The sequence below is a fragment of the Chaetomium fimeti genome, assembly GCF_033439085.1.
Source record: "Chaetomium fimeti strain CBS 168.71 chromosome Unknown B0H64scaffold_1, whole genome shotgun sequence".
Classification (NCBI taxonomy): Eukaryota; Fungi; Ascomycota; class Sordariomycetes; order Sordariales; family Chaetomiaceae; genus Chaetomium; species Chaetomium fimeti.
Window position 1 is genome coordinate 1,596,142 of NW_026944329.1, and position 27,374 is coordinate 1,623,515.

Genomic DNA, 27,374 nt, shown 5'->3' on the forward strand with positions numbered 1-27,374 from the left:
TATGCAAGCTCGAGACGAGCCATCCTCTTACAAGTAAAGGGGGGTTTGTATGTCAAAAAGACGGGGGATGCCTGGCCCACCCTCTGACTAACCTCACGCGACATCTCTACACTCTGCGGAATGTGCTGTGCCATGTCGAACAACCATGGTTGCCTTGGCGACTTGTGTGTGCAACCGATACCAGTCTCGTCTCGGCGTGCTTGTCTATTGTCCCACGGTCCAACAGAATTACCAGCAAGGGGCTGCAATCTCTCAGCGAGCGTTCTAATCATGTATCTCTATGGGAAAAGCCGCCGGCTATATCACCCCTTTTTATTCTAACCCAAACACATCCCATTGTTGCCGATGGTCTATCCATCACAGCGTATCCCCTCACTCACCAGTATTCTTTTCCTTGGTTCCCCCCACCAACAACATGCTCGGAAATTATGACACCCCCTCGAACATGACCATCACAAATCCTCGCTACTGCTCGACACCAAATCCTCCTCCTCCTCCCCTCCCCTTTCCGGCGGCACCCACGCCTCCACCTCCTCACAGCCCCTGGGAACACGGCACACGTCCCTCACATCACACGTCTTCCACAACACCTCCCGGACCTCCTTAAACACCTGTTCCGGAGCGTCCATAGCCCAGATGACATCCAGATGCTCATATTCGGGGATGACTTTGCTGTGCACCACCCTGACATGGGGCTCGCGGCCGCGCTCAAACCTGCGCAGCAGCTTGCCGCCGTCCACCAGCGCGTCGTTGCCACACACCCACAGCGCGAAGGGCGGCGCCTGGTGGTTGTACCACGCCGTCGACCCACGCGGCTTCTTCTTGTGCGCCTCGGCGGGGGGGGCGGCGGCGGCGGGAGAGGGCTGCTCCGACTTCTCGCCGGCGGCCGCCTGCTGCTGCCCCACCTCAGCATCGCGGTCGTCCGCCGCGTCGGCGGCCAGGACAGAGCGCCGGCGCCGACGCTGCTGCTGCTGCTCGCGCTCGTGATCCTCGCGCTCCTCGGCACGCCACTCCTCCTTGGTGGCCAGGATGCACTTGTGGCGGGCGAAGCACTCGCGCCCCAGCCACCAGCGCATGGACTCGGAGCTGACGTAGACGGGGGCGAACTGGAACATGCGGTCGCGCAGGCCGCGGTCCCAGCGGGTGTCGGACCAGTTGAACAAGAAGGAAAAGACCTTGTAGCCCAGCCAGCCGTAGATGCGCGGGGCCAGGGCGCGGTGGGTGGCCATCATGAGCGGGATGAAGGCGTGGATGCCGAACATGAGCCGGAACATGGCGGGGGTGATGACCCGCATGAACTTGAAGTACATCTTGCCGATGAGCGGGCCGGCGTACGCCGCGGGCGCCAGCGCGCAGAACACCGTCAGCCGCTCCCCCAGCGCCGGCCGCTGCTCCTTGGCCAGCGCGACGAGTGTTTGTGTGGTGCCCTGCGAGTGGCAGATCAGTCCGAGCCGTGCGAACCCCGTCTCGTAAAGGACTCGTGCCGCTAGCGCGGGTAGGTCGAAGACTCCCATCTGGCGGATGTTCCAGCACCACATGCGCGGGTCGGCGTAGTCGAGCAGTGCGTGCCGCGGTTGGAAGCCGCATCGGTTGTTGCCTAGCCATACGTCGAAGCCGGACTTGCAGAGGTAGAAGGCCAGCGAGGCGTCGTCGTTGACGCAGTAGGCCCCCGAACTCTGCAGGAGGCCGTGCATGAGGAGAACGGGGAATTTGGGTTTCTGATTAGGTGAGCCGGTGTTGTTGGTGGTGTTGGTGTTGGTGTGTTTTTGTTTAGGATCCCTGAATGCCTCGGGCTCGCCGTGGGCTCGTTCTTCTGGGGGTAGAGGTTGGTACTCTTTCGGGTCGTAGACGTGCCACAGCTCGATGATGAAGCCATCTTCGGTCTGGACTTGGAAAATCTCCATGTCAAGCCCGACACGGCGGGCGTAGTAGGCTGGGTCACACACAATCGGGTCCGGACCGCCCTCGGTAGGCGTAAAACCATCCCCGTCCGCGCTGATGCCCTCTTCGGATGCCTGCGAGGGCGAAGGGGCTTGTCTGCGCATCCATTCCCGTTCTTTTTCTTTTCTTTGTTTTTTCTCTTTCATTTCCTCCTCGTAAAACGGCCGGGCGGCGTCTGGATTTCGGAACGTTAGCCGCTGCCATCGGCGCTTCAGCCACGGCCCGATGCTGGTAAAGAGTGCACCGAGGACGATGACTTCTAGAAACGCTAGGCTGAGGAAGAAAGACGATATCTGAAAGACGCGGCACTGGATGTTCCTGAGTAGAGACGGGGGCCCGTAGAGTGGTAAAGGTGGAAATAAGGGGTTCGTATGCGTCGGGGGCATCGACCGCCTTAGACTCCCGTCTGGTGATTTTAGGCCCCCTTTCTTTGCCTTCTCTGCCGCAATCCTAGCCACATGGTCTGTTGCTGGTCCAATCTCGGCTTCGTCGGAACCGTGGCCCTCCCTCTCACTAGCCGGGAGTGTCGTCGGTCGGTGATCCTTCAGTTCCTCCCTTAGCACATTCAACTTGTGAGCTTCTTCTAAGGGCACCGGAGGCAGACGGTTGCCATCAGAAGTCACAAGCACCGGATCCTGGGGAGTCACGAATCGTGCCTCGACCGCGATACCATCGCCGTCACTCTCAGACGGGTGCTGATGCGATAGCTTTTCCACCTGGCTCGCGAACTCGCCAGCTGCCTTATCCCAGGAAGCATTGCGATCCGGATGTGACGGGGAACTGTCGGGTGTTGTGTTACTTTCTTGTTGTAGAATCTCTTCTTGTACTGTCATGTCGGCGGCGAGGGGATCTCTTGACTAAGAAGGTATCTACTGGAGTTGGGAAGAGCTCAAATGGGTAATAATATTAATAAAATCATTCAATGGGGTTGCACGACGCAAAGGAACCAACGGTATATGTACATGTGCAAATGGTGGGGGAGCATATTCACTGTTCGATGTTTCAGAAATGGTAGGCAAGAAATGTGTGTGGGATGTGCTGGTTTGCCCAGTTGCCATCCCTCGACGTCATAGGAATTGAGGCGACAGCGGGTGAATTGGAACTGAAAATGGCATGCTGCTTTCAAGTTCTTGACATGGAAAGGGGTTGCAGAAAGCGCCACCCTCGAGCCACCCCACGGGGAGAAACAGGGGTAAATTGGCCAGACCAAAGTTTGGCATGCAGCATGTGAAGATCGCTGTCGCTCACCCTGACTGTCCTGGGTTAGGGTTGGAAGCTCCCAAGGAGCCAAGTCAATCTCGCAGGTCTCGGGCGAGGTACGGGGCCCCTCTGCGAATGTGCCGAGGCCAAAGTTTAGAGCCGAAGCCACCTTCGAGAGACAACCTAGCTGCATCACAGCGGGTCTCGGCCTCGCAAGAGATGCGCCGAGTGTTTATCCGTCTCGAATAGTTCCCGAATATGGCATCTTGAATCGAATTTACGATCATAGAGACTTCATCAATACCTACTGTTGCGGCGCTCCCTCTTGCCGCGTCCCGCCCGGCGCGCTCTACATACCTACATTTTATGGTTTCCGCATTAGGGCAGAAGCAGGACCACCCCCAAAGAGCGTATCAACCCCGGAACGAAGCTCCCACGACGGCATCGGCCCGCTTGACAACCCTTCGCAACGACAAAAACCCCACGTCTCCGGTTATCTTTAAACCTTCCCAGTAACATTCACAATGCCGGCATCCGAAGCGGGCGGCAGCGTCCGCCGGAGACGTGTACGGAGGCGTCGCCACGACAAATCCGCACTCTCGGCGCGTCTAGTGCTGGATGACCATGTTAAGACTGATGTTGGCATCGTGTCCGAGGACTTGTTCGCCGAGCTGTTCCCTCACTTGCAGGACTGTATGTTTGCCTATAATAACGATATTCCCCCAACCCACATCCACATTGGTGCTAATTCAATGTGCACAATGCAGTCCACGACGACGATGATGAGGTCACGACCATCCCGAGCCCCCTACACATCGCTCTCGCCCCATGGGCCCCTTCACACGCGCCCGAGTCCACGAACTGGGCTATTGTCCCCGTCACTCCCTCATCCGCCCTCGCTCCGTCGACCATACAATTCTCCCCATCATCACTGGCTCTGCAGTCCTTCGCCCTGAACCTGAAGCAGGTCGCGCCGTCGCAGTTGAACACCCGGAGCAGGGGCGGGATCGAGGTCTTGGTGCTGGATGTTGCTACCATCGAGCTGGATACCGTCTTTGTGAATCTCGAAGGGGATCTAGCCAAAAGATTGGAGAATGGGGAGGGCAACTTCTTTCGGGAACACCCAACTGCAGGCCACGGCAAGGCCCCGATTGCCGCCTCCACGCCCGAGGCGCGCTTGACAGCCGCCTTGCGCACCGCCCTCGGCACTCTAAAAGTTGTCCATACCGGAGATATGTTCCCGCTCCCTCTGGCACCGCACCCTGTCACCCACGTCCCTCCGAATCCCGGCAAAATCACCCTTTGCGAACCGGTCGCTCAGGGTATCCTTGGCCCCAACACCAAGATTATTGTGTCTCGTGGCCGCACCCACTCCAAACATGACCGCTCATCGGCTCCAATGCCACAAAGCCGGAACCTCACTGTGCCCGCCGAGGACGACGAAGACACGGGGAACGACCAGTTCTTCTCTGCCGCCGAGGAAGGCGTCCGGACCGACACTGCTGCCGAGGACACGGATGCCACCGCAACCGAAACCGAGTTTGACGATCCGGAGGCCGAGGAAGAAGATATTATATCGGATGACTCGATGGACGAAATGATCTCGCTTCAAGCGCCGTCATTGTCGTCCACAATAACGAGCGGGATAGGCACTCCCGCCACCATAGGGCGCGGGCGGAGGACCAATGGCATGAGCGGCGCCGCCTCTGTGTTTTCGAACTTTACCGCAACGACGGCAAGGCCAGACCGGCCGCGGGGCCGCTTGTTCAAGGCCCAGGGGTTGATGCAACCCATCCCGCCTGACGTCTTGCACCCGAAACCTACTGCTGTCGACGATGAAGAAGCGCGAATCTACGTTGACACCAAGGATTTGTCCAGGATCGGCTGTTTCTCCGGTGATTGGGTGCGGGTAGAGTCATCCCAGGAGCCGCCAACTAATGGTTTTGGCGCCTTCGGCCTCGGAAGCTTCGTCGAGCAGGATCCGGACGACGCGGGATGGCGGCCCGCAAGGGTCTACGGATTACCAGATGGCTACTCCAATCGCCCCGTGGCCCGGGTAGCGAGCTCCAAGTACGATGGTAGGAGACCGTCCTTCTTCGAGTCTCAGGTTCAGAGGACTTTGAGCCCCACCGTTTATCTCTCTCCGGTCGTACACTCCAACTTGGAGAACCCGCCTTACCTACGAATCGCCCCTGTCAGACGAGGTGTGCAGGCGAAGGGGCCTCAGGCGAAGTCGTCGATTCCCATCCAGCCGCCTTTTGCTCGCGAAGTAATCCTGCAGCACGTAAGGACTCCCATTCCGGTTGAGAGGGACGTTCAGACTGCAGTCATGGCCGGGTTGAAGTATTATTTCGAACAAAGGTTACGTGTCATCAAAACGGGAGACCTCATTGCCGTCCCCATCGATACCCAGCTCGGACGAGCACTGCAAGAATCGACTGCGGCAGGTGACGATTCTGCCATTGATGACGTGCTGGGGATGATTGCCAACGGAAGGTCGGATCGGGGCCTCAAATACGACGAGGTCGCCTGGTTCAAGGTCAAGCACGTCCAGCCAGTGAAACAGGATCCAGCTGATGTGGATGAGGAAGAGGAGGACCCCTGGGGCCCAGTAGCCTGCGTCGACATTTCCATGGCGCACCTGGAGCAGACCGGCTCTGTGACTAGCCGTGTCCCTGGCACGACGTCGAATAACTGGCCGTATTATCTCGGGATCAAGAAGCTTCCAAAGCAAAAAGGCCCTTCAAGTCCCCTGGCGCTTGAACCCGAGCGCCAACATATTTCACCGCTGAGGAGAAAAATCAGAGAGCTCACCGCAGCAGCTACCAGCAAACCCGCCCTCCATCTCAAGATGCCCCCCGTAGCTATCTTGCTTGTTTCGACACAGCGAAGCATCGGCAAGGCCGCGACGGCGAGCCAGGCTTGCGCGGATATCGGCTTGCACACATTCACAGTCGACGCTTACGACATCGTGAACGATTCGGGCGCCGGTGGAAGCGATGTCAAGACTGCGGGCTTCCTAACCTCGCGTGCGGAGCGCGCCTTGAGCTGCGGTGCGGACTGTTGCGCCCTGCTCATCCGCCACATCGAGGCGCTAACCGCCGACCGCATGGTCTCCTCCATCAAGGAGATATTGGAAGACGCCAGAGTTCTAATCGCGACTACTACTGAAGTGGAGAAGGTGCCGGATGGCATAAGAGCCCTGTTCACCCACGAGTTGGAGATGAATGCGCCGGACGAGGCAGAGCGCGAGGGTATTCTGCGGACGATCCTAGACGACCGCGGCGTGAGTTTAGATCCGGAGGTGGAGCTCGGCGGCATTGCCCTTAAGACTGCAGCACTTGTGGCGGGTGATCTGGTCGATGTTGTTGAGCGGGCGCTCGTTGCCCAGCGCGCTCGTCTAGAGCAGCTATCCGCAAAGGCCACAAGCAAAGACCAAACCGTGACGGTGCGAGATGTGCAGGTTGCCGGTGGCCCAGCAGCTTCTGGCCTCACGAAGCAGGACTTTGAGGTTGCCGTCGAGGCTGCCCGCAAGAACTTTGCCGACGCTATTGGCGCGCCCAAGATCCCTAACGTCACTTGGGACGATGTTGGAGGCCTGAACAACGTCAAGGAGGCCGTCACAGAAACCATCCAACTGCCGCTCGAGAGACCCGAGCTGTTCGCCAAGGGCATGAAGAAGCGCTCAGGCATCCTGTTCTACGGACCACCTGGCACCGGAAAGACGCTCCTTGCCAAGGCCATCGCGACCGAGTATAGCCTCAACTTCTTCAGCGTCAAGGGCCCCGAGCTGCTCAACATGTACATTGGTGAGTCCGAGGCCAACGTGCGGCGCGTGTTCCAGCGGGCGCGCGACGCGAGGCCGTGCGTCGTCTTCTTCGACGAACTGGACTCTGTCGCACCGAAGCGTGGCAACCAGGGCGATAGCGGCGGCGTCATGGACCGCATCGTTTCGCAGCTGCTAGCCGAGCTCGACGGTATGTCCGGCGGGGAGGATACCGGCGGCGGCGTGTTCGTCATCGGCGCGACCAACAGGCCGGATCTGCTTGACCCGGCCTTGCTGCGTCCCGGTCGCTTCGACAAGATGCTCTACCTAGGCGTATCAGACACGCACGACAAGCAGCTCACCATCATGGAGGCCCTGACCAGGAAGTAAGTCCCCCCTTTTATTCTTCCCCCTCCCACCCAGTCACCACCGCGCGTAACTAACCAACCAACCCCCCCAGATTCACACTCCACCCATCCCTCTCCCTCCGCACCGTATCCGAACACCTCCCCTTCACCTACACGGGCGCCGATTTCTACGCCCTCTGCTCCGACGCCATGCTGAAAGCAGTCACACGCCAAGCCAGCCTAGTGGACTCCAAGATCCGCACCGTCAACGCGGACCTGGCCGCGCACAACCTCCGCGCGCCCATCTCGACCGCCTACTTCTTCGACCACCTCGCCACCCGGGACGACCTCGCCGTCATGGTCACCGAGGCCGACTTCCTCGACGCCCACCGCGAGCTCGTCCCCAGCGTCAGCGCCGGCGAGCTGGCCCACTACGAGCACGTCCGGGCGTCGTTTGAGGGCGTCAAGGACAAGGAGAAGGACAAGGATAAGATGGCGATCGTGGACGGGGCGGCGCCGCCGCCTGCTGCGAGGCTGGGCTTGCCCGCCCCCGCTGCCGGTGGTGGGAGGCGCTCCGCGTCGGGCGCGTCGGCGAGGAGCTCGAGTGCCAAGGGGAAGGGGAAGGCGCCGCTTTATGTGGGTAAGGGTAAAGGGAAAGCGGTTGCGGTGGGGAGTGGGGATGATGATGATGATGAGTTGGAAGGGGGCGGCGGCGGCGGATCTGGAGGGGGCGGCGGCGGCGGATCTGGAGGGGACGGCGGCGGGTTCAGGGATAAGGGGAAGGGTAAGGCCGTGGCGCCTCCGATTGCTGATGGGACGCCGTTTGGGGATGGCGTGGGGAGTGGTGATGAGGGGTTGTATGACTAAGGGTATATATAGTATGGTGGTTGTTGGATAGAGCATGGTACTAGTGGTGCATGGTGGTTTGAATAGAAGCACGGAGGGTGATGAGTTGTACCGAGTGGAATAAAAGGGGTGGTCCCAAAAATGGGACTCGAGATCACTAGGTATTTCGCGTTCTGAAAACTTAGCACCAACCGCCGGACTAATGAAACACTCGAAACGGTGCCATGTTTGTTGACAATCAACTTCGCATTCGATCAGTAGAATCTACGATACCGCCGCCCCAAACCCGCCGGCATAAACGCTATCAACACAACGCAACCCTACCCAGACCATATGCTACAAACCTCTTCCCTATTTCCCCGTCCCCTTCTTCACGGCCGAAGTTTTCTTGGCCTCGGTAGCCTTCTTAGCCTCCTTAGTCTTCACCTCTTTAGCCTTCTTTGCATCCTCGGTCTTCTTCACCTCCCTCGTCTTCTTCACATCCCCTGCCTTCTTGACCTCCTTAGTCTTCTTGACATCCCCGGATTTCTTGACCTCCTTGGCTTTCTTCACCTCCTTGGCCTTCTTGGCTTCCCTGGCCTTCTTGGCTTCCTCGGTCTTCTTAACCTCCACAGGCTTCTTGGCCACCCCAGGCTTCTTAACCTCCTCAGCCTTCTTAGCCTCCACAACCTTGCCCGCAGCCTTCGCCACCGGCTCCTCCTCCTCCTCTTCATCACTATCTTCCTCGCTCTCCTCCTCCTCCTCCTCATCGTCATCCTCGTCGTCATCGTCATCCTCCTCATCATCATCCTCCTCATCATCCTCATCCTCATCACTATCCTCCTCCTCCTCCTCAGCCCCCTCCCGCCCAGGCACCTCACGGATCGTCTCCGCGCGCTCCACAGCCGCAATCTCCGCCGCACTAGCCGGCGCCACCGCTGCCCCGCGTATCTCCCGCACGGGCGGGTCCACGTCCTGCGGCTTCCAGCCCGTCGTGGTAGGCGACTGGATCGAGGCGGTCCCGCTCGGCGCCTTCCACCCGGACGAGGTCGGCGACTGCAGGCCTGCTGCTGCTGGTGCTGTCGCGGGAGAGGTGGGGGAGGAGGCTTTGGCTGTCGTTGTCGTGGGGCTGGTCGGGGAGGAGGGGTTGCTGCTGCCGCTGCCCTTGCCGTGGACCTTGTCGCGGAGCGACTGCAGGTGCACTTGCTTGGCCTTGGCGGCCACCTCCTCGGCGATGGTGCGCACGGGGAGGGTGGCCTTGGCGGCCACCTCCTCGGCGATGGTGCGCACGGGGAGGGTGGCCTTGGCGGCGGCTTCCGAGACGGCGGCGACCCGCTCGACGGTGGTCTTGGGTGCCGGGGCGGGTGGTGCTTTGGGTGCTGCGGGGGCGGGCTGCTTGGGCTTCTGGCTGACGGAGGGCTGGGTGAACTCGTCGTAGTACATGGTCACGTGCTGCTTGAGCTCGCCGTACTCGTTCCATTCTTCGATCTCGACGAGGTCCTGTGGCGAGGGGAGGGGGGTTTGTTTGTCAGTGAGAAGTTGGAGAGAGTGTGATGGGGTTGACTTACTCCCAAAATCACGCCCATCTGTACAAGTCCCGGGAGCTTGCGCTGGCGGCCGCTCTCATCCTTCCCGGCGCGGCGACCCCATAGCATGCGGGCCTTGTCATCGGTGGCAATATCGAGGGCCTTGAACGGCACGCGGTTGGCGCGCAAGATGGTCTCGAGACGCGAGGTCGCGGTGACGATGTGGGAGGAACCCGCCGTCAACGAGGTGTAGATGTACAGTGCGGGGTCGGTCGAGTACGACTTGGCCTCGCTACCCTCGGACGCCATGGTGGTGGTAGTTGGTCTTTAAAAAGAAGCCGAAACCTGAAACTCTTTGTCCGTGTTCCAACTCTTAAGGTTGGGTTTGGGGGGGGCAGCTCGGGCACGTTCCTTGGCTGCTCTGGTCGCTGAAGGAGGGGCGCGGTCGACCACTTTTGCGGGGTAGCTGCTTGAGGAGGGGCACTCAACGCGTTCACCAAGAAAGGCAAGGGCGTTGGGGAGACACGGGATGGACGCTTGATGGTTTATTTTGGGAGGAAGGAAAAAGAAGTGAGGGGCTAAGAGCAAAGAACCGAGTGTTAAACTTGCAGTGAACCCAACTGTCTGGCACCATGTTTTAGAAACCGAGGAGAGAGCTCTGCGGCACAAGACATGAAACAGGGGTCCAACGCACATTCCCGCTCGATGATGCAATGCGATGAATGCGCAGGATCGATTCCGATGTTGGCACCAGTTCTTATCGACTAGGTAAGAGGCTTATCCGCTGCTCTGAAAGGATAAACATTCCAGCCTCGTGGGCTTTGTCGCACTCCACCGAAGGACGTTTTCAAGAAGCACGACAAGGCGATCCGATAGGGAACCTTTCTTCGAGGGCATGGACCGTGACACTCCTGTCCGGAGCATAAACCTGATCGACTTGAACCAAGGCCAGGGACGCAGGCGCCTCTCTGGGTTTCTTTCTTGTGCTTGGGTACGTACTGATGGGATTCCGGCTTGGACAAGTTGGTGATCCGCCTGGTGAGGTTAAGGAAGGTCCTGCTACTCCTCACCAGGACAAAGACTCACCAGGACACTACAAAGGATTAGACCTCGAGTCTTTCCTCGACAAGACCTCTGATGCCGGAACCAGCGAGGAAATGGGATTGGAGAAGGCAACTTATATAGCAGCTTCCACTGGCGCCACTGGAGATTGAGGTCAAACCGCAATACTGGCTGCTTCTCTCTCTCGCCAACTCCTCCCTGTCTGTGTGTGTGGGTTTAGTTGTCCATCACCATGTGCCTCATCGGCCTTTTGCTCCCTCTTAAGCCTAAGAAGCAGTCCCGAAAGCACAGGTCCAGGGGTTCCAGCCATAGACATTCTCATTCTGAGCGCCACCACCGAGATAGATCTCGCCGACAAGAAAAGGAGGAGCCGAGGCATTCGGCTGCGGTGGCCGAAGACGCGCTGGCGCGGTTATGCTTGTCGCTCGAGCAAAGTCTCATCGAGGAGCAGCAAAGATGGCGAGAGCAAGACCGGCTGGACAGGTCGGAAAGGTGCCGCCTAGGGCTCGAGCGAGACCGGACACCATTCGAAGAGGCACCGCCATATAGCGCCAGGGACGCGATGCGCCAGTCAACCCCAGAACCACAGTACCAAAACGGGGTAGCCGACAGCCCCCGATGTCGGGAGAGAGACTTAAGTGGCTCGACCCTGTGCTGCCGCAACTGCGTATGCACCCGCTGCGGTCACGACAACGTAAAATGCCCGACGGTGCCCGAACTCGATGACACCGGCCGGATCAGAGCTTTCACAAACGACGGCGCGGATTCGCGGAGGCGACGGGACTGAGCGGTCAGTGGTCCACACGCACCTTACAGGCCGGCCCGATGGGTGTGGCGACAGTGGTGGTCGAGATTCTACACGGCAGTTTCCCTCTGTTTGACGGAGTTTTGGTTGGGTTGTTTTGTTTGACGGGGTCGGTGCCCGCCGGGGGGTTAGCTTGCGATAGCTTGCTTCATCATCCGTAAATTGACGTTCGTGCTCAAGCAATGGATGTCGACGGGCCTGCAATTAACCTATATTGGAAAGGGGCTCTCGGTCGACTTGGGCTGTCCTTGTTCAACGTCCCACGGCCGAAATAACCTTCTGCCAAGGCCCGACAGAGGTTTCATCCCCAGGGTCTTGGGACCTCCTTTGGGATCCCTTCATCTCGAATTCAAGCGCAACGCGCGCGGCTGACGATACTTTGCCGTGCTGTGCTTGTTGAAATTGATTGTTTTGTCACACTGCCGGTGCGGCTAGCCTCGAGACCTGTGGCTGACTCGGCCGGTTTTTGCCGTCCTGGATCCCCGGCTAGGCTTCTTTTTTTACCCCATCGTGACACAGCGAAGGGGGAGAGGGACACGAACGGGATGACCGTGGCATGCCCCCCCTCCCCGACAGCCACACCTGTCGCTTCTAGGATTCCGCGCAGATATTCCGTGCAGGTTGTCGGCCCAACTGAGACATTTCTGTGCAGAGTCTGCAGATATGTGCCGAAACGTGGCAAGCAAGAAAAGGTTTTCCCTGCAAGATGCCATCATTCGCCATCTCATCCGATTGATGAGTTGTTGGCCGTTGCTGCCCGCTGCAGGCCAAGCTCTTCGCAAGAGTTCGGATTGGAGCAAGGGTGGGCGGAATGCCAAAGGCTGCAGGTCCGTCCGTTCGAAAACGATTGGTCGGTGCTTTATTACCCCTGGCTGTTCCTTGCAGATAGGAACGCGCTTAGCCAATGGTGGACGGCCGCTTGCAGAAACCCAGCTCCACCTTTTGCGCCTGCAAGGTACGCGCTTTTCGTCCGACCATTGCGTGGGAATCCTGGTCCCTCCCGCCCTGGGGCCCGGTCAGCTCCGTGCAATCGCTGCCAGCGAAGGAGCAAGGGTTGCGAGCCGCTGTGCCTGGGCGAAATGCTGCTCAGGCACCCTAAAAGGGAGGTTTCCCCAACTCATCCGATCCGCCCTCCCTCTTTTCCCCCTTCCTCACCCACAGCGCATCCCAGCAGCTATCCACTCTTTTGTTCACCTTCCCGGCGTCAGCCTTACACTCTTTTAAAAACCAACCGTTAAAGATCAACTTCGATCGATCCTCGCGATCAACCGATTTACCAATTCTTCAAACCCAGTTCTCGTTGATCTTTCTTCACTGAAACGATCTCGTAACCGTCCGTCTCGTTCACGATCCTCGACGACAACAACAACACACTCAAGTCAGCCGATTCCGGTCCAACCAATCAGTCACAATGCAGTTCAAGAGCATCATCGCCGTCCTGGCCGCCAGCTTCGCCATGGTGGCCGCCGAAGAGGGCGACACCACCACCACGTCGACCCAGACCCTGACCAAGACGGTCACCATCACTGAGTGCAACCCGACGGCGACCAACTGCCCCGGCCACACCTCCACCACCACCTCCACCACCACCACCTGGGAGTCGGCGTCGTTCCCCATGTCCAACTCGACCAGCACCGCCGGCCCCACCGCCAGCTCCTTCATCATCTCCAGCTCCGCCGTCATCACCCCGTCGGCGAGCAACGGCGGGGACTCGCCTTCCCAGACCACCGGTCCCGAGCCCTCGGCCTCTACCGCCGCTGCCGGCAACCTGTTCGTCCAGCCCGCCATGTTCCTCGGCGTCATCGGTGCCGGTGCCGCTCTCTTCGCTTAAACGCGTCGGTGCGACTGCGCTGCGACGGAGGGGATGGATGGAAGGTTCAATTAACTTGGCATTGGCGACTATACCCTGACCAACATCTTTTGCCTGTTCTATTCTTCATGGTCTATATTACTTAATTCTCTGGTGATGCGGTGTTTGGAGCTTTTATGGTTGGAAATGACCGGGGGGGGGGGGGGGGGGGGGGCTTTTGAATCTTCGGGCGGCTCGCCCCAGTTTCCTTTTTAAATGGGCTACTGGCTGGCATGTTGGACACTAGACGACGAGCTCTGCCTTCACTGGTATGGCTTTGGCATCATGACACGGGAGTTTTTGGCCCGGCGTATTTTGTGGTGTGTTGCTCACACATGATACCCGGCACGAATTGAAAAGATAAAACTCGCCTGTCTTGCCCATTACCCTCGCCACTGTCTCCCTTGTTGGTTGTCTATCTCATCGAGTGATTTTCATATGGCCCGTTCATCTCATTTGAGTATTGTCTCTGCCCAGCCCTATCGTTAGCCGACAATTGCGCCATGCAATGATATCTCCATGTGATCTGCGCTGGCGGTGCTGATCTGACGATCTGGATCGATTCGGCGCCTGCACGATGCACTTGGCAAGCCCATATTTCCCCACGAAGCACGAATCCCTCAAACGACTTGATGATCCAACGGCTCAGTGTGTCTTCCATATCAAATTGCAATCTTAGGCACGAGTCAAGCAGGGAGTCTCGGTGGAGTCGACGATATCGGACCTCAACCTCAAAACCTCTCAGCCCCTGTACTTCACGCGCGATTAACGCTTGACTCGCTTCTCAGACACCCTTCGATTGCAAATTCAAGCATATCAGTATCTCATAATTCTACGATCATCATGGGTTCGTTGAAGACGAGAATCACACACCATTGTTTCCAGTGTTGAGATGGAGGTACCATGATTCCGTGGCACCCCATACATTCGTCCTAGCTCCCCCCTTCGTTCCTCAACAAGATACCGAGTTACCTCCTCCACTCGCGAGCACCACCTCCAACTAACCAAGGAGGGAGGTAGGGGGCCGTTCTCCAACCCTATGTGCAAATACGATGGTCTCCCCTACCCCGGCCCCGATCGATACCCCGGCTGGTCATCGGGATGGGGGAGGTTCACATTGCCCCGACCGCGGTGATTTACCCTCGATCTCAGCGTATGCTTACGCCTCGTCGTTTATAGTCCCATGTTTCCTACTCAAGCAGGTGAAGTCGGGGGGCACTAAAGGAGGACTTCGGGCCTCTGCAAACACGTAGATACGATTACACACCACCCGGGTTTGTAAAAGGCAAGACAAGTATATTTAAAAGTTAAAACTAATAGCTAAACTCAACGCCAGAGGTACCTTCACGTACTTCCTAGTGTCCCGCTCCCGTTCCTGACACCGTGCCTTTGCCCCTTTGAAACATTCACGGTGTACCCCCGCGGCTACCAAATCAACGCTGATGCCCCCCATGTGTGTCTAGTAGCTAGTGCCGTCCGGGCGGTCGGTCGTGTGGTGAAGTCTGCACCACTAGCTTGCCTTGCGGCAGCTTACACCGCTCTCGCCGCATTTGCCCGCTGAGCAGTCGGAACAGAGATCATCTCTTTTCGAGACAGTGTTCATGCATGTCCCGCTAGAGAAGTGCTTGCAGTAGATGACTCCTTCCGTCATTTTGTCGTTTTGGTTGACCGGCTGGAATTGGGTGTTAGTGGAAGTCTTTGGGTACTTATCAGCGGACCGTGGGCGTGTACTTGGTTCAGTAAGAACTCTTAAGCGTTGATGGTGTTAATTGCGGTGGTGTTGAAAACAGAGTTGTATAGCTTTGTAGAATGGTATTTGTAGCTCGTGAGACGTGCGAATGAAGCAAGAGCTAAAGGTATGATGAGCTGGATCTAGGCGGTACTTATACCCGAGTTGTTGGACTCCTTTCAAGAAGACACGCCACAAGGCCACGATGTTGATATCAAGTTTGAGAGGCCACGGTCCTCACGTCGGGAGTCGTAGGCTCTGTTTCCACGTCGTTTGGTGCAACACAAGCTGTGTCGTTACCCCCAGACCACTTCTCCAACGGGAACGAAGCTCGTTCAAGCCTCTGCTAACTTGCGTGTCTTGGAAAAAGCGACAGTGTACTCAGTGGCTCATCCTAGGTGCATGGCGCACTAAGAACACCGTAGCTAAGTTGAGGATCATCCGAAAAGCCGTCCTCGAAGACCGGACACGGAAGACGAGAATCGAATGACACATGGCGTGACTGACTTACAGCACGATCGAGACCTGGCAAACTGATAGTATCGTATTCCACCAAGTCGTGACACTGAAGCTCCAAACAGCCGCGGTGTCGACAACACGACCGGAAAATGCGCCCTGACATGGCAGGTTGGTTCAATCCAAGCATAGGGACATGGCACTACCGGTGTTGTTAGCCGAGAGCCTGCTTGCTTCGGCCAAACCTCCCTCCTCGTGGCCGAGTGTGTGGGAAGCACGAGGCCAAGGGAACCAGAAAAAGGTTGCTGATGATGCATCATGGATGGGAAAAGAAAGCCCAGAGAAAAGACACAGCATATTCTAGGCTACGTGGTATATACATATACGCAGTTTTGATGAAGTTGGGGGATGGTTGTCGGTGTCCGGCTCTCGTCTCTTGTGATGAAGTTGGAATACCAACCAAGTGCGGGGGGGCTCGGCGTTACTCTGAAGAAAACAATTGCATTTTCTGAATGGAGGAGATACTCACCACTCGACGTGCCTGTGTTGATGTTGTCCCTCACTGGTCAATTATGGGTGACTTTGTGTGTGATCCGCGCCAAGTCGGCGCTGCTCGCCGGGATGAGACAGCAGAAGGAAAGCTTGCCGGCCCCACCTTTACTGTCAACCCCGGACTTGACCCCGGTTCCACAAGGCACCCCTACCGACGTAACCCGTAACCCGCAACCCGCAACCCGCATCCCTTGCCCCTCCACTCCTCCCTCGACAGCTGACTGACGCTGTTCCCCTCCGCTCCCCGACTGCTTCACACTGCTTTTGACAAGTCTCAAACCCCCGGAAGTTGGTCCTTAGGGAGGTATTTCAACCAGATCGCGAGAGTGGAACAGCAATCACGGTCTGATCACGCGCCCGCTCCGAGTTCGCGTGGTCCTGTTCTGTTATTCCCATGGCCGCGACGCCATCACCAGGCCGCACACCGACAGACCGACCGACCGAACGGGCCAACAACGGCCCCTCCATTTCAAGTCCTTGAGCCTACCTGGCTTTTTTTTAATCCGTGTCATAACCGCGGAGTCATTTGAACACACCACCTTTGAACCGAACTTGTAACTTCCCCAATTTGTGGAGGGGGAGAGGCGCCCTAGCGCAAGGCTCCCCACCCAGCAACTGGATAAGCCTAGCAGATAACGAGTTCCCCGACTTCGCTCCCCTCTTTACGGGACTCTCCCCAAAAGAAGACTCCGACCGCTCGCACATCGTATGTGCTGCCGACTCGACGGCCATGGCGACCCCCAACGCCGCGGGCTCATCTCGGCAACCCCACGTGCCCATCGAAATAGACAACAGCGAGTCTCCATCTAGCGGCTTAGACTCGACCGGCCGCGATCATGACCCGATCCAACGTGTGGTGCAAATGTGTCGATGGCGGACCGCGCGCCACCACGACCAAGAGTGCTCTCGATACTTCGACTGTCCTTCCCACGTAGTTGAACGGGCGCTGTCGGACACAGGACACAGGGCGGAAGTCGCGGAGGAAGAAGGTCAAGAACAAGAAAACGCGGAAGATGAAGATACCCAGAGCACCGTCTCGCCGCTCAGTGAAGATGATGAAGAGGAGGATAGTGGTCGAAGCGCTCGATCCCCTTCGCCAGAGGCCCAGACATTGGCAACCGAAGTGACAAACGCCGCGACAGGAGCTCGTGGGACACCTGAAGTGCCAGGGACACAGCGAGAAGGTATAACGGTGGGCTCAAACAGTGAAGTTGCGCCGTGGGACAACTTGCACCTTTCAAGACCATTAGCGGGGAGAAGTGGGAGCGGGGAAAATCAGAGCGAACTGCCTGTATCCCGGGTTCCTGGACCTTTGCCGAGAAGCGATGGGGCCGTTTCCGGATCGCAGGCTACCAACACCTCCGCCTCCAGCCTCGCTTCCGTCACCAATCCATTGCCAAGGTCGCCCCCTACTCTGTCGACACCCGTGGAACGTACCCGCTCAGGGGTGGTGCTGCCACGGTGGCAGCCGGACTCGGAAACGACGTACTGTCCAATCTGCGGCACTCAATTCAGCATTTTCGTGAGAAAACACCATTGCCGGTAAGTGGCCTCGGTGCGAGGATGAAGGCGTGGAGGCTTACCTCGAATTGCAGCAAGTGCGGCCGGGTAGTCTGCAACTCGTGCTCGCCACACCGCATCACGATACCTCACCAGTATATTGTCCGGCCGCCGGGTGCCCCCCGGCCTCTCTCACAGGGGCCTTCCCTTTCCCTACTGGACAGCCAGGGGTGGTATCCCGAGTTTGGTGGTGGTGAGAGAGTCCGGCTGTGCAACCCTTGTGTCCCCGACCCCAACACGGCGCCGCCCCAAGACCAAGGGCTCCAGGCCAGGTCACGGAATGAGTTGAGCTCACCTGTGCGGACTGACAACTCACCCTCTCATATGTGGGGCTTCGGTTTCGGCGCAGGGTCTACGAATGACACCCAAACGAGGACCCGGAGTGTTACCTTGGTATGTTTATGTGTCATCACTTACAATGCGTTGTCAACCAACACTAACCTTTTCGCTCACGCCGCAGCAACCCGGGCACACATCATCCGCCCGACCACATATCCCGCCACTCCAACGAAACGAAGCCCGCATCCTCTGGGGGACACCACCAGCCTACTACCGGTCCTCCCCAACCTCGCAACCCCCCCAACCCTACCCCGGAACCATCCCCCACCCCCGACCGCTGCTCGATCTCGGCGGCAGACCAGGCCCCTCCACCGTCGCCGGGCCCTCCTCCTCCTCCAGCGCCGCCCGCCGCTTCCACTCGGTCGTGCCCCCGCGCCCGCAGATCGCCGAGGAAGACGAGTGCCCCGTCTGCCACCGCGAGCTCCCGCCCCGCAGCCTCCCCAACTTCGAGGCCCTCCGCGAGGCCCACATCACCAGCTGCATCACCTCCCACAGCCGGTACGGCGCGCCCACCGCGCCGAGGAGGGGGCTTGGCGGTGATGACGACGATGACGACGACGACCCGGATGCGCTGCCGGCTGCGCCGCCGCCGGTCCGCCGCACGGGCATGTTCCCCTACGTGGCGACTGAGAAGGACTGTGTCGACTCGGCGGAGTGCTCTATTTGTCTGGAGGAGTTTGAGGTTGGTGTGGCCATGGCCAGGCTGGAGTGTCTGTGTCGCTTTCATAGGGCGTGTATCAATGCCTGGTGGGAGAGGCATCCGGGACGGTGTCCGATGCATCAGCATGATGGGTTGGGGTATTAGTTGAGAGTATTGTTTGTTAGGTATGAACATTTGTCTTGGCTCGGGTGGCGCATATAAGGGACTGGTAGCGTTGGGTTGGTTAGGGGTCGGATTTGTGAGTGATTTGTTTGGCGTTTTGGGGGAACGGGTGGGATACATTATCAGGCTGAGCATCATATACCATTCCTTTTGCGCATCTAAGGACGTTCATTCTGGTGGTTATAGAATATTGGGCTATGGTCTAGTAATAGAATGCTGTTTTCCTCCGGTACTTGTTATGTTGAACCGAGACCTATCACCAGGTTGATATGACCTGGGAAGGGAGTCATGGAACACACAAATTCATTAGGAAACAACAGCTAACTATGAATGCCTACTCCGCCCGCCTATGCCGCCTCTCTGCTCTTCAAATTGCTTCAAACCTCTTCTATGCGATGGTGACCCCTAAACAATGCAAACCCGATGCTCTCCACATTCAAACCCGACCCGCCGGCCCATTACGCAATGCTCGTCCATGGTAACACGCATCTATGCCTGTCCGGCGGGTGGCTTTGCCGGGTCTGGGACCCCGAGGTTGTCAGGGCCAAACGAGAGCGGGAGGAGCTAGCCTGTGTTAGCACTATTTTGTAAGTCATGGTGTTGGCGATCGAATGCTTACTTCCTCCAGCTTCATGACCACAAAGTTGCTGTTCTTGTCGAACATGATGATCGGCACACTCAGCTCGCAGAACTCCCGGATACTGCAGAACGAACCCAGTCAGCACCATCCTCTCTCTCCCCAACCCATTTCCAAAACCAAACCCCCAACAACCCTAAACAACCCAAGCACAGAAAGAGGAAGAATAAAAACTCACAACTGCCGACACATCCCGCACGGACTCGCCGGCGCCTCCGCATCCGTAGCCACCGCCACCGCCCTAAACCCACCACTTTGATGATGCCCGTCCACCACGGCCCGGCCAAACGCCACGCGCTCCGCGCACGTCGTCACCGGGTAGCTGGCGTTCTCGACGTTGGCGCCCAGGACGTACTCGCCCGACCGCGTCAGCAGCGCCGCGCCGACCCGGAACCCGCTGTACGGGCAGTAGGCGCGCGCCTTGGCGTCCTGCGCGTGCGAGAGGAGGGAGGTGAATTCCGTCGGGGTGAGGTTGTGGGCGGTGCAGGCGGCTTGGATGGCGGTGGGGGAGGTGGAGGGTTGGGGGGTGGGTGGGGAGGGCATGGTGGTTGGTGGTGGTTGGTGGTTTTAACGAGGTATTATTGTGAGGGTTGGGGATGGGGTGTTGTTGGTTATGTATGGGCTGGGGTGGTTAGGTGGTTTGGCGGCTGGGGCGAGGTTGGGATGTAATCTGGAGATACGAGTATACTCCGTGAAGTGAGAGTCAACAATGAGGTCAGCGGGGCATGGAGTTCGAGGAAAGTGAGGCGGTCTGAGACCGCTGTGCCGCTTGTAGCCGAGTTTGGTTTCTCGACCAACGGTATTCCTTGGTGGCTTTGTTTAGTTTCGGAACTGAAGCCTATCACAAAGTTACACAACCAAGTGTTCCCCAACGTCACTCCGTCTTCGTTTGGTGCTACGTATTCGTACAGCAAACACAGATAGCATATCAATTAGTCTCACTAACTTGAACAGTTCGGCTCGGTGTGGGCAATCTTCCAAGTTCCACCATACCCAGCTACACACTTACCACCCTTCAATTCCACAAACACCACACGACCCCCCTACGGCGTAACAATATTAAAGTTCGGGTCCCCCGGATCAAGCAACCCACCCAGCCGTTCCAACGCCGTGGTATCCCCCTCCAGCACCACGCCCGCAGCCCGCAACTTCTCAGGATCGGGCCCATAAACCGCCAACGCCGTCAGCTGCCGGCTCGTCGCCGTCATGGTCAGCTCCGCCTCCGTCGGCTGGGGCGTCGCCGTGGTATAGACCAGCGCGCCGTTAGACAGCCACACCCGATACGTCGCCGCCGCCGGCACCGCATCAGTAACAACCACATCGATCGCGAGCCGGACGTCCCACGCCGCGGGGCCGTTGATCTGGATGGCCAGCGAGTCGAACAGCATCTCGGGCGTGAGCTGCGCGAGCATGTCGGGCGAGGCTGTCGCCGTCGGCGTGCCGAAGTTGCCCGTCCGCAGCTCCGTCGTGCCCGACAGGAAGAAGTTGCGCCACGTGCTGTTCTCGGCCCCGTACCCCAGCTGCTCGTACGTGTCGGCGAGCAGCGCCCGCGCGCGCTCGTTGGTGTTGTTGCTGGGGTTGTTGTTGGGGTTGGGGTCCGCGAAGACGGCGTGGTTGAGGAGCTCGGCAGCCCACCGGAAGTCGCCGCTGTCGAAGGCCTTTTGTGCGGCTGTGATGGTGTGGTCGACGCCGCCGAGGAGGTCGACGTAGCGCTTGGCGCGGCCCGAGGGGGTGTGTTCCCACAGGTGGGACGGGTTGCCGTCGAACCAGCCGAGGTAGCGCTGGTAGATGGCCTTGACGTTGTGGCTGAGCGAGCCGTAGTAGCCGCGCGCGCTCCAGGCTTGGCCGAGCGCCGGCGGCAGCACCATCGCCTCGGCGATCTCGGGTCCGGTGTGCCCCTGGTTGATCATGCGCAGTGTCTGGTCGTGGACGTATGCGTAGATGTCGCGCTGCTGTGTGAGGAACTCGGCGATGTTGTCGCGCCCCCAGGTCGGCCAGTGGTGGGAGCCGAAGATCACGTCGGCCCTGCCGCCGAACAGGTCGATCGTTTGGGTCAGCTGTTTCGCCCACCCGTGCGGGTTTCGTACCAGAGCCCCCCGCAGCGTCACCAGGTTGTGGAAGGTGTGGGCGGTGACTTCGGCCGTGCAGAGGGCTTTGTGGTTGGGAAAGTACACCAGCATCTCCGAAGGCGCTTCGGTGTCGGGCGCCATCTGGAACTCCATCCGGACGCCGTCGACGGTCCTCGTATCCCCAGTCGACGTGATGGTGTCGGTTGGCGCGATCAGCGTCACCTCCCCCGTGGAGACGGTCTGTCCCAACCCGGCGCCGATCTGGCCACGCTCCCCGCGGGGGAGAGCGGCCCCGTACATGTAGGCCGCGCGCCGGCTCATGGCCGTGCCTGCGTACACATTCTCGACCACGGCGTGCGCGAGGAATCCCTCGGGCGCAATGATGGCCACCCGCCCCGAGTCGACGTCGTCCTGCGTGACCATCCCCTTGACGCCGCCAAAGTGATCGGCGTGGGAGTGCGTGTAGATGACCGCCTTGACGGGCTTCTCGCCCCGGTGGTCCCGGTAGAGTTGAAGTGCGGCCGCCCCGGTCTCCAGCGACGTGAGGGGGTCAATGACAATGATGCCCGTCTCACCCTCGATGAAGGTCGTGTTGGAGAGGTCTAGGCCCCGTACCTGGTAGATGCCGTCAGTGATCCGGAAGAGCCCATTCGTTGACGTCAGCTGTGACTGACGCCACAGGCTCGGGTTGGCCTCGTTGGGGGCGCTTCCTTGGAGGAAGCTGTAGGCATCATTATCCCACACAACATCGTCGTTGGCGTTCGTAACCACATTGAGTCTGCGGGTACCGATGAGGTTGTTGGCAGCATCGTCAAGGTCCCGTGTGTCAGCGAAGTTCAGGCTATTCTTCACCTCTTCCTGCTGTCTGATAATAGTGTCCGTTGCAGGCTTTGGCGTTGTCATGGTTTCGGCGGTCGTCGGGCACTTGGCAAGTTCAGATGCGGGCTTGTCGAGATACTCCCGCGATCTCTCGAGCTAAGAGAAGAACAGGGCCTTTCTTTATACTCGGCACTGGGTTGAAGCCGCGGCTTAGACGGCCCCCATTGACCGTTTTCGGCTACACGGCGCGGACGCGGTATGAAGAGTGATTCGCCGCTCCGCTTGTGGTTTTTATCAGAACTCATCAATGTTTCCTACATGGGTGGTTCCACGTGGATTCAAATTCTTATCATCGAGGGAACGCGATGTAGTATATCAGACGACTGACGTCAGACGTGGCTTGTGTGTACTCGATGAATGCTCGACCCTGATTAAGGCTTCGACTGGAATAGAGCTAGCATCACTCAAAGGTCACCAAGGGCGTGATTCAAAATTGCTGTCATGTAATGCCTCTCATCCGACAGGCGTTGGACCAGTTGTAAAAAACATTCTTGTGACAGAAAATAATTCTTTTCTGAACCGCGGCCGTTTATGTAGTAAAATGCCCTACCCAAAAGGTAATGATATTTCGCCCTCGTTGGAATGGAGAGTCCCAAATGGTAATACAAGAAGATTAAGGAAAGATGGGTGCAGAAAGCGGTGTCGCGACAGGATATCAAGAAAGGGACAGATAAAAGAAACCCAAAACTCCATCAAGACTTCCCGCCATGCTATGTCTCATGCAACGAGTTAAACTCGAACCGCAAGTCTAAATGGAACAAAATACGCAGGGTATTGCGCAGCCCAAACCAAACATTATACAAGAAATCAACCGCAGCGAAGCGGAAACTCAGCAGGCCGACTACCTGTCGAGCGCTTGGTTGTGGCACTGTCACACCAGTCAGTCAGCACGAACAATTAAAATCAGGGATCTCCAAAAACATACCATATGCCAGTACACGCCCTTCTGCTTGAGCAGCTCGGCGTGTGTGCCCTTCTCGAGCACCTTGCCCTCGCCGAGCACGTAGATGATGTCGGCCTTCTGGATGGTGGCGAGGCGATGGGCCACCGCGACCGTGGTGCGGCCCTTCGCGACACGCTCGAACGCGGCCTGCACAAGCTTCTCGCTCTCTATCGATCGTGACGTGTTAGTAGGAGGGACAGCGGCTGGGTGGGAAAGGGGGGTTACTAACCGGAGTCGAGGGAGCTGGTGGCCTCGTCGAGCAGCAGCACGCGCGGGTTGCGCATGAGGGCGCGGGCGATGGAGATGCGCTGCTTCTGGCCGCCGCTGAGGCTGACGCCGCGGCTGCCGATGTTGGTGTCGTAGCCGTCGGGTAGGGAGACGATGAAGTCGTGGATGCTGGCGTCGCGGCAGCACTGGTGGAGCTGCTCGTCGGTGACGGTGGAGGGGTCGACCCCTAGGAGGAGGTTCTCGCGGATAGTGCCGTGGAAGAGCGACGGCTCCTGCGCCACCAGCGATAGCAGCTTGCGGTACTCGTACACGTTGACGTCGGTGATGTCCTTGCCGTTGAACAGGATCTGGCCCTTGGACACGTCGTAGAACCGCTCCAAAAGACTGACGATGGACGTCTTGCCGGACCCGGACGCGCCGACCAGCGCGGCGAACTGGCCCTTCTCGATGGTGATGTTGAGGCCCTTGAAGATGGAGACGTCGCGCGTGGGGTACTTGAAGTGGACGTCCTTGAGCTCGATCCTGACGCCGCCGTCCGTGTCGGTAATCTGGTCCTTGGATTGCGAGGCGTTAGTGATGCGCGTCTCACGGGCGTGCAGGATGCGGTTGGCCGCCGCGGCGGCCTGCGCTGCGTTGGGGCCGAAGCTCAGCCACTGGCCGGCAGACTCGGCGCCCTGGATCACGGCCATGTACGTGACGATGAAGGCGCCGACGTCGTACTCCCTGCTGAGGAGCAGCTGGCCGCCGTACCAGAAGATGAGCGCCTGGCAGCCCAAGCTAACGCTATCGGCGAAGGCAAAGATGATGGTGGTGAACCGGGCCTTCATGTAGGCCGCCGTGACGTGGCCGTCGAGCAGGTTCTGGTACCGGTCACAGATGCTGTCCTCCATGACGAGGGCGCTGACGGTCCGGAACGCGCCGATGGACTCGGCGCCGAACTTGGAGCTCTCCTGGAACACTTCCTCGTTCATGGCGTTGAACTGCAGCTCGTACCGGACCCGGAAGAAACCGGCCAGGATGCCAAGCGGCACCGTCACGCAGAGGGCGACGAGGGCGAGCTTCCAGCCGTACGCGAACGAGATGGCGAGCGCGCCAGCGAGGGAAAAGATACCGACGAGCAGCATCATAAGATTAATGCCCAGCAGCTCCTTCAGCGCCTGCGGATCGCTAGATAAACGTGCCGTCAGCTGGCCGGTCGCGTTGTCGTCTCTGTCAAAGTAGGACGTGGGCTGGGCCATGATCGACTCGAAGTACTCCCGTCGGTAGGTCGCCGAGATGTGACCCTCCAAGTTGGTGGACACGAACGCGGTCAAGAAGTAGCTGGCCCCAACGCCAGCGGCGAGGGCGGTCCACATCTTTGCCCAGAAGACGGCGCCTTCCATGAGAAGTACCTCGTCCGTTTCCTGGAACACGGTGATCACCTGTGCGAAGAGGTAGGCTTGTACTGGCACTGCAGCCGCTGCGCCCATGGCGCCAATGACGGCAATGACGTAGAGAGGGAACCGGCTTCGCTGCTCGTACAAGAGCTTTCCGAACCCATTGAATACGCCTCGGACCTTCCACTTGGCTTCCTGTTTCGCGGTCTCAGCGACCGACTTGGCGGCGCTCTTCTCGCGCGCGAGCACGGCACCGATGTCTTCGTCGTGGAGGAGCTCTTCGCCCGTCTCATCGCCCAGGGACAACTTCTGGGCGTTGACGAGGCCGTAGTAGACGCCCAGCTCGTTCTCGAGCAGGTTGTCGTGGGTCCCTTCCTCGGCGACCACGCCGTTCTGCAAGACACAGATGCGGTCGGCGTTCTTGATGGTGGACAGCCGGTGGGCGATGGTGATGGTGGTGCGGCCCTTGGAAGCCCTCTCTAGCGCCGCCTGCACGATCCGCTCTCCGCGGACGTCGATGGCCGAGGTAGCCTCGTCGAGGATAAGGATCTTGGGTTTCTTGATGATGCTTCGGGCGATGGCAATCCGCTGGCGTTGGCCACCGCTCAACTTGGCGCCCGAGTCGCCCACCTGAGTGTCGTAGCCGTCCGGCAGCCGGTCGATGAACTCGTCGGCGAAGCTCTCGGCGCAGGCCTCTTTGACGAGCTGACGCCTGACCTCCTCCGATTCGTTCTCCCACTGCGTCCCGATCAAGCCGGTAGCAACGTTGTTAAAGATGGTATTGTTGAAGAGGAAGGGCTCCTGCTGTACCAGACCGATCTGCGACCTCCACCACTTGATATCGATGTCCCCGAGCTGCTTCCCACATGTTGATATGCTACCTTTCAGCTCGACAGGGGGGCCAAGATCTTCAGCATCCAGCGGAGCAACAACATCTTCTTCGTCATCTTCGTCGTCCACCTTTTTGCCCTTCTTCTTTTTCTTCTCCTTCTCCTCCTTCTTCTTGTCCTTCTCGACGGCCTTGGCGATCACATATTGGTCATGGAGGGTGTACCATCCCTCGATCAAGCCGACGATGGTGCTCTTGCCCGAGCCACTGGGGCCCACGATGGCGGTGTTCAGGTTGGCGGCGATGCGGAGATTCAGGCCGTCGAGGACCTTCTTGGAGGGGCGGCTCGGGTAGGCAAAGTGTACGTCCTCAAACACAATGTCCTGCTCGGCCGAGACGTCGGGCTCTTTCAACGTGCCCATGTTCGGCTTCGGCGCATCGATGACGGCGAAGAACTCGGCGGCGGCCACCATGGCCTTGGAGACGGCGATCAGCGGGGTCGAGATGCGCTCCAGGGAGATGACCATGAGCATGACGGACATCAGAACGATGAGGACGGTGCTGACGCCCTCGAGACGGTCTTCGATGTAGGACCTCATGCCAAACCAGAACGCCAGCGCGAAGGCGCCGTACAGGCCAAAGAAGACGGCACCAAACTGGATAGACATGAAGGGGGCGCCAAACTGGGTGGCCTGCTTGGCCTTAGTTACCCACTCGGCATATCGCTGGCTCATCCGGTCCTGGGCGCCGCACGCGGTGATCATGCGGATGGTGCTGAAGGCTTCGGTAGCCACCGAGGTACCCTTGGCGTCGGCCCGGGTGAGTCTCGTCTGCCCCTTGATGATAAAGGGCAAGAGGATAGAGAGCACGAGCGAGATGAAGAGGATGACGGACGCGGTCACCAGGGTCAAGGACCAGCTGTAGGTAAACGCGATGATGATGGCGGCAACGATGGTCGAGGTGAACTCGAGGAAGGTGCCCAACTTCTCCGAGATGCCGAGCTGCAGTGTGTTGGAGGTACCCGTGATGGTGCTGGCGGCGGCACCCGAGGGCATCGAGTCGAGGACGTGGACGGTCTGGCTAAACAGACACTGGAGGTAGTGCAGGCGGATAGCGGCCGACATGCGGATGCCGATGAGACGGAAGCAGAACTTGTTGATGTAGTTCAGGCCGAAGCGGGCGATGAAGAGGGCGAACATGTACAGGGACATGCGGTTGATCTGTTGCGAGAACTCGTCGGGGGACTGGGCGTCCGGCGTGGCGTAGTTGTTGAAGTCGCCAACCAACCTACCGAAGACGACGTTCATTAGGGGCATGGTGGTACCAGCACCTATGCTGGCAATAGCGGCGGCGGCCATCAGGACGAAGTCCCATTTCTTCGCGTAGGTGAAGACGCGAAAGTAGTCGGCGGCGGTGGCCTCTCTCTCGGGCCGTGCCTTGACCTCTTTGGCCTCCTTGTCGTCGTTAACCGGGCTACTACTGTCGGCCCGGTCCCCGGTGGTACTCGACTTTTTCTCATCGTCGACCTCGGCTGGCGGGGGTAACGGGCACCTTGCCGGCGCTCTCGAGGCTGCTCTCACCCATGTTTGCACCGGCTTGTTCAGTCAACGCCCATGCGGGGGAGGTTTCGTTG

The 27,374-nt window shown here is 58.8% G+C and overlaps 9 protein-coding genes across 9 annotated transcripts; 4 read left to right on the top strand and 5 right to left on the bottom strand.

Moving 5' to 3' along the window:
- Positions 1 to 164: 164 nt before the first annotated feature.
- Positions 165 to 3,076, bottom strand: B0H64DRAFT_380454 (Alpha/Beta hydrolase protein). Its single transcript, XM_062802739.1, has one exon. The coding sequence runs from the start codon at positions 2,772 to 2,774 to the stop codon at positions 453 to 455; it is 2,322 nt and encodes a 773-aa protein (XP_062663791.1). The 5' UTR covers positions 2,775 to 3,076; the 3' UTR covers positions 165 to 452.
- A 216-nt stretch (positions 3,077 to 3,292) lies between these two features.
- Positions 3,293 to 8,322, top strand: B0H64DRAFT_428371 (uncharacterized protein). The gene is made up of 3 exons (XM_062805840.1): positions 3,293 to 3,834; positions 3,909 to 7,293; positions 7,368 to 8,322. The coding sequence occupies exons 1-3, from the start codon at positions 3,666 to 3,668 to the stop codon at positions 8,119 to 8,121; spliced, it is 4,308 nt and encodes a 1,435-aa protein (XP_062663792.1). The 5' UTR covers positions 3,293 to 3,665; the 3' UTR covers positions 8,122 to 8,322.
- On the bottom strand, positions 8,312 to 10,406 carry B0H64DRAFT_11257 (uncharacterized protein). The gene is made up of 3 exons (XM_062797812.1): positions 9,648 to 10,406; positions 8,545 to 9,579; positions 8,312 to 8,511 (listed from the first exon to the last, which is right to left on the bottom strand). Exons 1-3 carry the CDS (start codon positions 9,912 to 9,914, stop codon positions 8,452 to 8,454), a joined length of 1,362 nt encoding a protein of 453 aa, XP_062663793.1. The 5' UTR covers positions 9,915 to 10,406; the 3' UTR covers positions 8,312 to 8,451.
- On the top strand, positions 10,407 to 11,556 carry B0H64DRAFT_11234 (uncharacterized protein). Its single transcript, XM_062797811.1, has one exon. The coding sequence runs from the start codon at positions 10,900 to 10,902 to the stop codon at positions 11,452 to 11,454; it is 555 nt and encodes a 184-aa protein (XP_062663794.1). The 5' UTR covers positions 10,407 to 10,899; the 3' UTR covers positions 11,455 to 11,556.
- An 862-nt stretch (positions 11,557 to 12,418) lies between these two features.
- On the top strand, positions 12,419 to 13,484 carry B0H64DRAFT_470385 (uncharacterized protein). Its single transcript, XM_062807828.1, has one exon. The coding sequence runs from the start codon at positions 12,884 to 12,886 to the stop codon at positions 13,301 to 13,303; it is 420 nt and encodes a 139-aa protein (XP_062663795.1). The 5' UTR covers positions 12,419 to 12,883; the 3' UTR covers positions 13,304 to 13,484.
- A 3,173-nt stretch (positions 13,485 to 16,657) lies between these two features.
- Positions 16,658 to 18,906, top strand: B0H64DRAFT_11317 (FYVE zinc finger-domain-containing protein). Its single transcript, XM_062797820.1, has 3 exons — positions 16,658 to 17,600; positions 17,654 to 18,011; positions 18,079 to 18,906. Exons 1-3 carry the CDS (start codon positions 16,789 to 16,791, stop codon positions 18,760 to 18,762), a joined length of 1,854 nt encoding a protein of 617 aa, XP_062663796.1. The 5' UTR covers positions 16,658 to 16,788; the 3' UTR covers positions 18,763 to 18,906.
- Positions 18,907 to 19,060: 154 nt separating this feature from the next.
- B0H64DRAFT_11312 (cytidine deaminase-like protein) lies at positions 19,061 to 20,109 on the bottom strand. Its single transcript, XM_062797819.1, has 3 exons — positions 19,596 to 20,109; positions 19,400 to 19,481; positions 19,061 to 19,344 (listed from the first exon to the last, which is right to left on the bottom strand). Exons 1-3 carry the CDS (start codon positions 19,958 to 19,960, stop codon positions 19,270 to 19,272), a joined length of 522 nt encoding a protein of 173 aa, XP_062663797.1. The 5' UTR covers positions 19,961 to 20,109; the 3' UTR covers positions 19,061 to 19,269.
- A 178-nt stretch (positions 20,110 to 20,287) lies between these two features.
- Positions 20,288 to 22,848, bottom strand: B0H64DRAFT_380469 (beta-lactamase-like protein). Its single transcript, XM_062802740.1, has one exon. It carries the CDS (start codon positions 22,387 to 22,389, stop codon positions 20,461 to 20,463), a length of 1,929 nt encoding a protein of 642 aa, XP_062663798.1. The 5' UTR covers positions 22,390 to 22,848; the 3' UTR covers positions 20,288 to 20,460.
- A 358-nt stretch (positions 22,849 to 23,206) lies between these two features.
- On the bottom strand, positions 23,207 to 27,325 carry B0H64DRAFT_437453 (P-loop containing nucleoside triphosphate hydrolase protein; the record flags this gene model as incomplete). Its single annotated transcript, XM_062806252.1, has 4 exons — positions 23,207 to 23,233; positions 23,291 to 23,475; positions 23,538 to 27,267; positions 27,293 to 27,325. 4 exons carry the CDS (start codon positions 27,323 to 27,325, stop codon positions 23,207 to 23,209), a joined length of 3,975 nt encoding a protein of 1,324 aa, XP_062663799.1.
- Between the last annotated feature and the right edge of the window lie 49 nt (positions 27,326 to 27,374).

Bases quoted from the DNA above. Each gene is read 5' to 3' on its own strand.
- B0H64DRAFT_380469 (XM_062802740.1), bottom strand. From the start codon at position 22,389: ATGACAACGCCAAAGCCTGCAACGGACACTATTATCAGACAGCAGGAA.
- B0H64DRAFT_11257 (XM_062797812.1), bottom strand. From the start codon at position 9,914: ATGGCGTCCGAGGGTAGCGAGGCCAAGTCGTACTCGACCGACCCCGCA. The intron at 9,580-9,647 runs GTAAGTCAACCC...CCCTCGCCACAG, and splicing joins AGATGGGCGTGATTTTGGGA to GACCTCGTCGAGATCGAAGA. The intron at 8,512-8,544 runs GCAAAGAAGGCT...AAGACTAAGGAG, and splicing joins AGGTGAAGAAGACCGAGGAT to GCTAAGAAGGCTACCGAGGC.
- B0H64DRAFT_470385 (XM_062807828.1), top strand. From the start codon at position 12,884: ATGCAGTTCAAGAGCATCATCGCCGTCCTGGCCGCCAGCTTCGCCATG.
- B0H64DRAFT_11234 (XM_062797811.1), top strand. From the start codon at position 10,900: ATGTGCCTCATCGGCCTTTTGCTCCCTCTTAAGCCTAAGAAGCAGTCC.
- B0H64DRAFT_380454 (XM_062802739.1), bottom strand. From the start codon at position 2,774: ATGACAGTACAAGAAGAGATTCTACAACAAGAAAGTAACACAACACCC.
- B0H64DRAFT_428371 (XM_062805840.1), top strand. From the start codon at position 3,666: ATGCCGGCATCCGAAGCGGGCGGCAGCGTCCGCCGGAGACGTGTACGG. The intron at 3,835-3,908 runs GTATGTTTGCCT...TGCACAATGCAG, and splicing joins GTTCCCTCACTTGCAGGACT to TCCACGACGACGATGATGAG. The intron at 7,294-7,367 runs GTAAGTCCCCCC...CAACCCCCCCAG, and splicing joins ATGGAGGCCCTGACCAGGAA to ATTCACACTCCACCCATCCC.
- B0H64DRAFT_11317 (XM_062797820.1), top strand. From the start codon at position 16,789: ATGGCGACCCCCAACGCCGCGGGCTCATCTCGGCAACCCCACGTGCCC. The intron at 17,601-17,653 runs GTAAGTGGCCTC...CTCGAATTGCAG, and splicing joins GTGAGAAAACACCATTGCCG to CAAGTGCGGCCGGGTAGTCT. The intron at 18,012-18,078 runs GTATGTTTATGT...CTCACGCCGCAG, and splicing joins GGACCCGGAGTGTTACCTTG to CAACCCGGGCACACATCATC.
- B0H64DRAFT_11312 (XM_062797819.1), bottom strand. From the start codon at position 19,960: ATGCCCTCCCCACCCACCCCCCAACCCTCCACCTCCCCCACCGCCATC. The intron at 19,482-19,595 runs GTGAGTTTTTAT...TTCGTTCTGCAG, and splicing joins TGCGGGATGTGTCGGCAGTT to TATCCGGGAGTTCTGCGAGC. The intron at 19,345-19,399 runs GTAAGCATTCGA...AACACAGGCTAG, and splicing joins TGGTCATGAAGCTGGAGGAA to CTCCTCCCGCTCTCGTTTGG.